General features: G+C 42.1%; 1 protein-coding gene across 1 annotated transcript in view; it reads left to right on the top strand.

Moving 5' to 3' along the window:
• The window catches only part of LOC127009752 (uncharacterized), an 84,292-nt gene extending 72,286 nt beyond the window's left edge, over nt 1-12,006 (top strand). The window contains exons 3-5 of the mRNA XM_050883132.1: nt 3,635-3,809; nt 6,022-6,738; nt 11,944-12,006. Of these exons, the coding sequence (XP_050739089.1) occupies nt 3,635-3,809; nt 6,022-6,738; nt 11,944-12,006 (955 nt within the window). The remainder of the gene's footprint in view (nt 1-3,634; nt 3,810-6,021; nt 6,739-11,943) is intronic.
• The last annotated feature ends 494 nt before the right edge of the window (nt 12,007-12,500 follow it).

The following is a 12,500-nucleotide window of genomic DNA, read 5'->3' on the forward strand; positions in this document are numbered from 1 at the left end:
CCACATGTTTAAGTGCGTGTTTATGAGGGCAGCGAAAGTTACTTGTGTGTTTACACGAATATTCTTGGCCATACATTTCATAATTTCTCCCGAGCGTGAGACTAGTACATGTGCATCATTATTTTTTACGTTAAACAATTCTTGGTGTTTATAATGCCTCGTTTCATTGTATTGTGTCCCTCGGAGGTGGGTCATTAGCGTAACGTTTGCCTTTCGTGTGCACTCGGAAGCTCATGCATACGCATTCCCCAAACTCCTTCACTGGGCTTCGAGGGCAGGAACTTTAACAGCGTTATGTGCGGGAGATGATAAGTTTGAATATTCCATTTCCGCATCTAAATTCCTTTTTCCCTTGAGAATGAGGGTACACATATAGCTGTGCGTTATATTTAGTTTACATCTCTCCCTCACCCTATCAGTGTGTTGTGTGCATCGGCGGTAGAGATTGGCGCTCTTCACTATTTCATTTCCCACGCATAAACATTTTATTAACTGGTATTTCGTTATTCATGTAATCTATTTTTCCCGGAATTACACATCGTAGCCTACATGCATTTCACCCAAATACAATTTCGCTTTTCATCTCCTCGCTCCACATTTTGCATCGGTTTCCACTTTTGTCCCTTCCTCATCCTTTCCGTTTCCCCTTTTCAACTCTCATCAACTTCACATCTCTTTCCTATATTTCTCCTAGTACATGATACACACTCCTTAGAGCTTGTCCCTTCTATCTTTCATTTTTGAGCGACAATGAGATAATATACCCACATTTTCAGCTCAAACATACACCCCTTAACTTTCCTCCTTCAGCCAACGCACAGCCTCAATCTCTTATGCCGCGGGCGCGTTAGGGATGGCTAAACACTGGAAACTTCCTGCCTCGGCCGCACCACAGAGTAATCACAGCGTACACCGACTTAGGCCCAGAATGTTAAACGCTTCCCTAATGTAGTTAAAGAGTTCACACAATTGCTAAACTCCGCGTCCACGCGTGCAGTCAGGTTCATTCGTTGAGAGAGAGAGAGAGAGAGAGAGAGAGAGAGAGAGAGAGAGAGAGAGAGAGAGAGAGAGAGAGAGAGAGAGAGAGAGAGAGAGAGAGAGAGAGAGAGAGAGAGAGAGAGAGAGAGAGAGAGAGAGAGAGAGAGAGAGAGAGAGAGAGAGAGAGAGGGGAAGAGAGAGAGAGAGAGAGAGAGAGAGAGAGAGAGAGAGAGAGAGAGAGAGAGAGAATGAGAGAGAGAGAGAGAGAGAGAGAGAGAGAGAGAGAGAGAGAGAGAGAGAGAGAGAGAGAGAGAGAGAGAGAGAGAGAGAGAGAGAGAGAGAGAGAGAGAGAGAGAGAGAGAGAGAGAGAGAGAGAGAGAGAGAGAGAGAGAGAGAGAGAGAGAGAGAGAGAGAGAGAGAGAGAGAGAGAGAGAGAGAGAGAGAGAGAGAGAGAGAGTTGAGCATTTTTCACATGATGTTGAAGCTCTCACCCAGCCGCATTAAATTACAGCGATGGTGATTCTGATAATGATGATATTAATGGTCATGATGATAATGAAAATGGTGATCGCAATGAAGCAATAATGTTAATGATGGTGATAATGATGATCATGAATATAATAATGATACACAATTGCAGTGGTGATAGTAACGTTAATGATAAAAACAGTAATGATAAAATGTGTAATGATGGAATAATAACATCAATAAAAATAAGTGTTTGGGTGGCTTGGACACTTAACATCCTCACCTCTGCCTCTTTTTTATCTTCTTTTCACGCTAAATAAACCGGTAACAATATTGCGGACAACATTCTGCAAAGAGAAAACTGAGAGAAATGACAAAGAATCGTCAAAGTTCGTTGAGGATGTGTTTTAGTGTTTAATCCCTAAGAAGCTTTCAGTAATAGAAGGGATAAGGTCGAAGGAGGAGAGTTTCAAGGTTTAGCAGTGGAAGGGGTGGAGTGGAGCTATTGGTTGAGTCAGCTGCTACAAGAAGAAAGATGAGTCCACGCTGAGTCCGTACCTTGAGCGCCTGTGTCATGATATTGCGCCTTTCCGGACGACGGGTTGGCGCTGCAGAGGCCGCTTCCCACTGAATAATACTCTGAGATTCATCTAAAAGTGATAAAAAAGCAGAATTTTGTATCACCTAAATGACATCTCCCACTTATAATTGACGGCCAGTTTTTTTCTACCTTGAAATTAATTTTTAATGAGTCACCATATATACGCATTATTTTTTTTTGTATCAGGCAAAAATGCTTGAAAAAAATCAGAAAAAGTCCTCTTTCTGCCATATTTATTTCCTGAACCGTAAGTCTTAACAAAGATTATCGTATCGATTGTAATGATTGGGAGAACTAATATGACTCAGCTAGTGCCTATTCTATTTCTTTATTTACTGTTTTTTTTTTTTTACATTTTCTCTTTGTCGGTCTGTCTTTGCCTGTCTGTATATCTATCTGCCTGTACCTGTCTGCCTCTCTGTCTGCCTCATTGTATACATGTCTATTTCTGTACCTGGATGTTTGTTTTTCCCTGTGTCTGTCTCTCTGTATGTCTGTCTGTCGGTATATTTTGTGTGTATCTGTCTGTCTTTCTGTCAGTGTGTTTGTTTCTGTCTCACTCAAATTCACTCACGCACTAACTCACTCGCACACTCACTCATTCACTCATCAACTTACTCACTCACTCAATCAATCACTCGCTCATCAACTTACTCACTCAATCAAGCAATCACTTATTCCATGTTTATGGCACAGCTCCGGTAGCTCAACAGTTAAAGCTCTGCGATGGCAGGCGCTGGCATGCGGAGGTTCGATTCCCACTCAGGCCGGGACTTTTTTTTCCGCTGACAAGAGGTTACTGGCCCCCCTTGATCAAGGAGGATGTGGTGTGTGGTGTGTGAAGGTCCCGGTAGATCGACTATAATGAGTTTCCTCTAATCTGGAGGATGCTTGCTGGCGATGACGAGTCCAACTCGTCATCAGACTGTGGTGAATAACACACACACACACACACACACACACACACACACACACACACACACACACACACGCACACAAACACACGAGCACCCCCAGACGGACGGCCCTTCTTCCTTTCTCTTCCGCACCAAGCGCGGGTGTTTGTCAAGAGTGAGGGGCCTGTCGATTACGCGCGGGTCTGCAGCGCTCGCTTGTCCGTGGACGGCAAAATGAAGCCTCTGCTAAGATGGATGAGTCTTATGTGAGGCGCGATCAACATACATACATACACTTTAATAATTCACTGTAGAAGAGTATATGTTTTTTGTGTGGAATTATCTGTATCACCAATCTATATTAATGTGTGTAAATATATATATATATATATATATATATATATATATATATATATATATATATATATATATATATATATATATATATATATATATATATATATATATATATATATATATATATATATATATATATATATATATATATATATATATATATATATATATATATATATATATATATATATATATATATATATATATATATATATATATATATATATATATATATATATATATATGCCCATCATATCACAAATCCTGACACCGACTTATAATATCGAAGAAAACTCTGTAAGATCCTTACACCATACGTCCCAACAACATATAGCCTGAACTCAGCAACAGACTTCCTCGACATCCTGAAGAGCAACAACTCAAGAGGAATCATCGCTTCACTGGACGTTGAGTCACTCTTCACGAATGTCCCTGTTGAACGCACCATCAACTACATCGCTCAGCGAGTGTACCATGACGACAGCACCCCACCGCTAGACATCCCAGAAGCAGCTCTACGTGGTCTACTTCAATGCTGCACGAAAGAAGCACCGTTCACCTGTCCACGGGGTCAAAATACCAGCAAATCGATGGAGTCGCTATGGGCTCTCCATTGGGAGTGCTTCTATCAAATTTCTTCATGGGCTGCATTGAAGATGAAGTTTTCAAAACAATAAACAAGCCGGACATCTACTGCCGATACATCGATGACATCTTCATCAAAACGAAGAACGAAGAAGACATGGAAGACATACGTACCTGCCTACAAGAGATCTCAGGACTTAAGTTCACAATAGAAAGAAGCGCCGAGGGGAAAATGCCGTTCCTGGACGTACTCGTCACCCAGAACCAAGAAAACTTCTCCACAAACGTCTACGTAAAACCGACGAACAATGGCCAGTGTCTCAACGGTAGAAGCGAGTGCCCTCAGCGATACAAAGACTCTACCATTGCCGCCTACATCAGAAGAGCTATCACCCACTGCAGCACGTGGAAAGAAGTCCATGGAGAAATAAGCAGATCAACCAATGTACCTCAGCAACGGATTCAACACCAACGACATTGAAAAGCAAGTTAAGAAGACCGTGGACAAATGGTACAAAGAAGACACGGCGGAGAAGAACGAGCCCATCAAACTCTACTATAAAGCACACTTCTCCACAAATTACAAAGAAGACGAGCGTATAATGCGCCAAATCGTCAAGAAAAACGTCACTCCCACCAACCCAGAAAAGAAAATAAGCCTCACCATCTACTACAGAAGTAAGAAGACCAGCCATCTCCTACTACGAAACAGCCCAGCAGTCGACAAAAAGAATACTCAACAGTCACATGTTGTATATAGGTTCACTTGCAACCAAGGGAACTGTGCAGCCCTTCAATCAACCTATATCGGCATGACGACACTGAGATTAAGCAGACGACTCAGCTATCACCTTGCATCAGGAGCGCCCAAGACCCACACTGAGCAAGTACATAAGACGAAACTTACAAGAAAAACTCTGGAAGAAAATACCGAAATAATTACAACATGCAACGACTACAGACGCCTGCCCATCTTAGAAGCGTTATACATCAAGGATATGGAGCCAAATCTTAACATCCAACAACACGATCTGCTGGCTCTTCCAAGCATGAGGAAAGGTGTCCAGCAGGCAACGCTCAGCCAATCAGGAGCCGAGGCAGCGAGGAACACCGGGTAGCCAGCCGTATAAAGGCAGCCCCGCGCGGACACCCAGTCATTCTCCTCTCACACCTCGAGATGGACACACTCCCAACGCCACTGAAGAAGGGTCCAGGACCCGAAATCGCGATCTGGCTACGCAGATGATACCCTACGGGGATACCATCAACAAACTCCCTAAAGAGAATAAGACACTTAGACAAAAAGAGAACATCTTAAAGAAAATAATCAACGCTGAACTGACAATCACTTTTAATGAAACATGTTTACGAGAAAATCTCCTGCCCATTTATACTCTAAATATTCCCAGTGATGGGGCAGTCAATAAAGGCAGAAAACGCCATCAGAGACCCAGCGATGAAGAAAGAAAGGAGTTCATGAAAAACGGATCAAGGAGCTCAAGACAACTATATCGGAACTGGAAACACAGTACCAGCAGGTTGAAGAAAGATGGGTTGCGATAAACATAGACGCTGCATTAAAAGAGAACTTAGACATTGCACTCAGAGAAACCTTAGACCAACATCGTAACACTACCATCAAAGCTAACCAAAGAAGCTTGTCAACCTGAACGGTGGAACAATCAAACACCAGAGACCCAGTAAAGGATACATCAATCTCACGGACAAGACACTCACTCCCGACCAAGAAGAACTACTGAACTTTGGTCTTAATTGCCACATCCTCTCTAAACCAAGTAAACACCAGAAGAGAGTGGAGGTTGAAATACTTCGACGACGTTGCAAATCTGGCTAAGAAAGGAGAAGTCATCGTCAAGCCGACCTTCAAACAAGAGATAATTGCCGAATCTTCAAAACAAGAGGAAACTTCAACAGTAAACTCATTGAACCAAGACACACCGAAGCCGCGAAGCAGTTAAAGGCGGACCATAACATCATCATCAGGAAAGCCGACAAGTCCGCTGCCTACGTGATTATGAACAAAACAGAATACCTGGAGAAAATTGACACTATTCTGGCGGACGAAAGAAAATTTGTGAAAATCAGCAAAGACCCTACGGAAGCCCTTAAGAAAAGCTGAACAAATTCATCACCATGAGCAACATCAACAGCGAGACCATCAAAATCAACAAGGTCTCTGGTGAATATGGTATGGGCTACTGCTATGGCACCGTGAAGACACATAAACCAGGAAACAAACTCCGGCCCATCATATCACAAATCCCGACACCGACTTATAATATCGCGAAGAAACTCTGTAAGATCCTTACACCATACGTCCCAACAACATATAGCCTGAACTCAGCAACAGACTTCCTCGACATCCTGAAGAGCAACAACTCAAGAGGAATCATCGCTTCACTGGACGTTGAGTCACTCTTCACGAATGTCCCTGTTGAACGCACCATCAACTACATCGCTCAGCGAGTGTACCATGACGACAGCACCCCACCGCTAGACATCCCAGAAGCAGCTCTACGTGGTCTACTTCAATGCTGCACGAAAGAAGCACCGTTCACCTGTCCACGGGGTCAAAAATACCAGCAAATCGATGGAGTCGCTATGGGCTCTCCATTGGGAGTGCTTCTATCAAATTTCTTCATGGGCTGCATTGAAGATGAAGTTTTCAAAACAATAAACAAGCCGGACATCTACTGCCGATACATCGATGACATCTTCATCAAAACGAAGAACGAAGAAGACATGGAAGACATACGTACCTGCCTACAAGAGATCTCAGGACTTAAGTTCACAATAGAAAGAAGCGCCGAGGGGAAAATGCCGTTCCTGGACGTACTCGTCACCCAGAACCAAGAAAACTTCTCCACAAACGTCTACGTAAAACCGACGAACAATGGCCAGTGTCTCAACGGTAGAAGCGAGTGCCCTCAGCGATACAAAGACTCTACCATTGCCGCCTACATCAGAAGAGCTATCACCCACTGCAGCACGTGGAAAGAAGTCCATGGAGAAATAAGCAGATCAACCAATGTACTCCTCAGCAACGGATTCAACACCAACGACATTGAAAAGCAAGTTAAGAAGACCGTGGACAAATGGTACTGTGAAAAAGAAGACACGGCGGAGAAGAACGAGCCCATCAAACTCTACTATAAAGCACACTTCTCCACAAATTACAAAGAAGACGAGCGTATAATGCGCCAAATCGTCAAGAAAACGTCACTCCCACCAACCCAGAAAAGAAAATAAGCCTCACCATCTACTACAGAAGTAAGAAGACCAGCCATCTCCTACTACGAAACAGCCCAGCAGTCGACAAAAAGAATACTCAACAGTCACATGTTGTATATAGGTTCACTTGCAACCAAGGGAACTGTGCAGCCCTTCAATCAACCTATATCGGCATGACGACACTGAGATTAAGCAGACGACTCAGCTATCACCTTGCATCAGGAGCGCCCAAGACCCACACTGAGCAAGTACATAAGACGAAACTTACAAGAAAAACTCTGGAAGAAAATACCGAAATAATTACAACATGCAACGACTACAGACGCCTGCCCATCTTAGAAGCGTTATACATCAAGGATATGGAGCCAAATCTTAACATCCAACAACAAGATCTGCTGGCTCTTCCAAGCATGAGGAAAGGTGTCCAGCAGGCAACGCTCAGCCAATCAGGAGCCGAGGCAGCGAGGAACCCCGGGGAGCCAGCCGTATAAAGGCAGCCCCGCGGACACCCAGTCATTCTCCTCTCACACCTTGAGATGGACACACTCCCAACGCCACTGAAGAAGGGTCCAGGACCCGAAATCGCGATCTGGCTACGCAGATGATACCCTACGGGGATACCATCAACAAACTCCCTAAAGAGAATAAGACACTCCTTAGACAAAAAGAGAACATCTTAAAGAAAATAATCAACGCTGAACTGACAATCACTTTTAATGAAACATGTTTACGAGAAAATCTCCTGCCCATTTATACTCTATATATATATATATATATATATATATATATATATATATATATATATATATATATATATATATATATATATATATATATATATATATATATATATATATATATAAGGGTTGGTAATGGGACTGGTGGATATGGGAAGAGTTGGTAATGGGACTGGTGGATAGGGGATGGGTTGGTAAGGGAACTGGTGGATAGGGGAAGGATTGGTAATGGGACTGGTGGATATGGGAAGGGTTGGTAATGGGACTGGTGGATATGGGAAGGGTTGGTAATGGGACTGGTGGATAGGGGAAAGATTGGTAATGGGACTGGTGGAGAGGGGAAGGGTTGATAATGGCAATGGTGGATAGGGGAAGGGCTGGTAATGGGACTGGTGGATAGGGGAAGGGTTGGTAATGGGGCTGGTCGATAGGGGAAAGACTGGTAATGGGACTGGTGGAGAGGGGAAGGGTTTGTAATGGGACTGCTGGATAGGGGAAGGGCCTTCTACGCAGAAGTCCCGGGTTCGATCACCGACACTCAATGTTGTTCATTACGGGATTCTTTCACTGCGTTAATGCATATTCCCTAATGACAAGATGGGTATCAACTGGTTCTTGCATCAAACAATGGATCGTTTCCTAGCGATTAGGAATTAAGGAACCTATTCTCGCTTTAATAATATGACAAAGTGAAGCGTTAGTGCGTTTCAACAGATTACAAACTTTGATCACTGGATAACGAAAGTGAATAGTGGGATTGCTTCGGTAACGGTCAGAACGCTTCCTTCCGAGTAAGACTGCATTCTGTTATTATACTCGTCTATTATTTCAGGTAACAAACGGCGTGAGATGCTGCCGTTCAGAGAGCCTGGTGAGTGCCTATCATATTCAGGTCATGTTACGTGAAGTGCATATGTTGAGTTCATGTTATATGAAGTGCTTGTGGTATTTGTAAGGTACTGATATGTTGATACCATGACCTCATCCTGACCTCACCTCATTGTGACAAACTGAGCAGTAAATTGCGCCACACATTCCGGCTACCTATTACACACATATCAGTGCCTTACAATCAGGGCCTGAGAGAGGGGGGAGCTGGTATCTCAGCATCAGGCCCGGCCTCATAGGAGGCCGCCCGGGCATGATGTGTAAATTTTTAATGTGTAAATGTGTAAATGTTGATACTTAGGGGCCCGGAATTACTTGCAGCACCAGGGCCCAATGGTAGCTCTATCTGGCGCTGCTAACAATATATATATATATATATATATATATATATATATATATATATATATATATATATATATATATATATATATATACATGATACCTACATATCAGTCCCTTACACATCGAGTGCATGTTATCCTAAGTACATTATCATATTCAGTGCATGCTGAGTACTACATGTAATATCAAACGCATGTTATATTACATGCATACCATAATTAGTGCATATCATATCGAGTGCACGTTACATTGAGTGCATATTATATATTCATTCTAGAGTGAATGCATGTTATTATTAGTGCATTAAGTTAACACTATTTCTCTTGATTTTAAGCCACTTGACAACTGACAACGAAATAGTCCCGGATACATGGTCGCCTCTGTAAATAAGTATCCAAAAACTAATTAAGGTTGCGTGTAATGAAGCGGTTAATGAAGGTCGTCTAGAATTTCACACCCGCTTTAACGGCACAATATTAAGAGTCTATTTTGGGCTCCTCGCTCCTGCTATTGACACGGTAAGTAATAACTGAAGCGCGTAAAAATTAAGGTTGGCTGTAACGTCTAAATGGTTACCGGGTGTCTAGAATTTCACACCTGCTTTGATGGAATCATATATATAATTTAGTTTATGCTCCTTGCTCCTACTTTAGACACAGTGAGCAATCACTGAAGGCAATTAGTGTTGGGTTTGGTGGCCACGTCTGCTGCAGCACCGATGCTCATGGTTGCCAAGGTGACTGCCTTCCCGCCCAACTGAACTATTTCTGCAGAGGTTCGTGGGGAAATATTTACAAGACGATAATTGTGGGGCATTACATCACATGTTTAGTTTGCTTTAATTTTCCTGAGGGTTATTTTAGGTACTGTTCTTCACCCTAAGCTCCAACAGTGATTTGGGTTCTCTGTCCCTGACCCGCTGAACGTCTTCACGGGATTGTTAATTATGTGATATTCTTGGACGGAATTACCATGACAACAGTTATGCGTAAAAGTCTTTGTTTCCTCAACACACTAATTTAACATTGAAAAATATAATATTTCTGAATAATATCTATCGTAGGACATTATTTAATATGAAGATGAATTATACGCCAGTTGACGAGAAAAATTGTAAGTACAGTCGACGATAGAGAGTAGTGTCACGGTTTTCAGAATGTTTAGTCTGGTGGCGGTATCTGGCAACTATACCACGGTGGCGCATTCACTGGTGATGTTAGTGACTCGTTTCAGTGTGTATCGTGTGTGTGTGACCGTGAAATTATAATATTGTATAATATTATATTATATTATAATATAATGTAGTTAGAAATATACAAGATTACATGAATTCAATTTAGAAATGCGATAATGAATGTCTTCTACATGATGATGATGATGACGACGAGGTAAAACATCACGAACAGTCCGAAACACTTTCTTATTAAACTTTGAAAATACCGTGTGCAATGCTGTCCTTCACAGGGGCAGGCAGTAATTCATGCTCCTTACCATCAAACAGCAAATAGGCTTGAGGGTCTGTTTAACTCGCAGCCTTAATTCCCGTTACTATAAAGCCTCAAAGACAGTTCAGGAGATCATTAAAAATCTAAAATCATTTCTCAGTGAAGATTACGTAATATCAAAGTATAAATACGTGTGTGTGTGTGTGTGTGTGTGTGTGTGTTGATCTCAAGTCGCTGACTAGCTGACCCTTCGTTTTCGCTGATGGACATATGTCTCCGTCCCCACCCAGCCCTCTCTCTCTCTCTCTCTCTCTCCTATTTTTTTAGGTATTAAAAATTATACGTTTCCACAGCCACTGACGTGACAGCTCAACTGCAGTGCCTGCGGACATAAGGGCTATAATAGAATACCGCTGCTCCAGTCAAGGCCCGCGGTCGACGATGCCATCATGTGAACGTTTATAGCCTATTATTACGTATTAAAAAATTATAAAGAACAAGATCTCGGCTGTCAGGAATTTTTTGTTTTTAGTTAAAAGGCATAACAATCTCCCCTAATAAGTGCAGCATATTTTTAAATGTATCACAGCTTGATAAACAACTTAGAGTTGCTCTTGACTAAATTTGAACGAAACTAAAAGCTCGTGTCAAAATGTAGCGACAGAGCCTAAAGAAAAAATATTTATTAAGCGTTAGCGACGGGCACTTTTGATAAATATCTATCTTAAAATTATGTAGAGTGCACCTGTGACCACCAATCACCACAAAAGTACGATTTCGATAGGATATAATAATTTTTATATCGCGTGGAGGGGATGCCAGATGTCGCTTTCTGAACGAAACGTACTGGACAGTGTGTCACTACTCTCTATAGCCGACTGTACCTAATCAGTTGTGGCTACATGTACGGAGCTGCAAAATGTGTGATCACGAGACTACCAAGAGTGCCCCCCCACCCACCCACACAAACACACACAAGTATATACTGTATATTCACATTTATTTCCAGTGTGGTTCCCTTTTTATGGTAAAGATGTTTGAGATCATATGCACTGAAAATTATTAATAACTATGTACTTCAACATACATATAAAAAGTACCTGTTTAAACCACATCATGCTGAGTCTCAATACTTCTTAGATAGATAAATTTACGAACACAGTAATAAGAAAAAGGCAAATCTCAGTACTATAATTCACAATATAACAATATTACTCTAAAAATAAGTACATACCTGTTAATGACCATACGTTTAAGTACTTCAGCAGTTTACACTTGAGATTGTTTTTAAAGTTCGTGGCTTTTGCCAATATGAAGGCTTTGTTATTTCCGCAACGCCGCTGTTGGAACCTTGATCCTTGGTTCAAGGAACATTAAACTAACTGATATTACAGCGCATGGCGTGGAATGTGACAAAGAAGAACCAGGGCGCTGGGCTTGACGGCGACGTCATATAGATGTTTTTTTCGGTAGTGAACGGATAAGGATGGATATCTATCTATCTGTCTATCTATATTGATAAATAAATAAATAGATGATTAAATTAATAGATAAACGCAGAGAGAGATAGAGAGATTAAGGAACGTAACGGGACACTTAGCGATACAAACAGACAGGTGCGTCATTAAACACCTGCTCGACGCGTTATTTGCGTGGCTTCCGCCGTGGCCCTTCACTTGCACTACCTGAGCCCAGCCTTTTGACCTTTAAACCTGTTGGAGCCTTTGAGCCACATTTATCCTCAAGTTCAAACATTCGTGAAGCCGCTCCCTTGAATGGGGCAAACGAAGGCGACGGGATATTGCTGTTGGATGCGATGGTGTGCGTCGCAGCGTGATTTGGGAGCCAGCGAGTGGACGGAGGGAGTTAATCCGCCCAGCCGGACAATCAAAACCTTTAGTTGTAATGCAGTGTACTTGTAGGATTTGTCTTATCAATGGTAGCAATAGTA

Source organism: Eriocheir sinensis, chromosome 41 (genome assembly GCF_024679095.1).
Source record: "Eriocheir sinensis breed Jianghai 21 chromosome 41, ASM2467909v1, whole genome shotgun sequence".
Lineage (NCBI taxonomy): Eukaryota > Metazoa > Arthropoda > Malacostraca > Decapoda > Varunidae > Eriocheir > Eriocheir sinensis.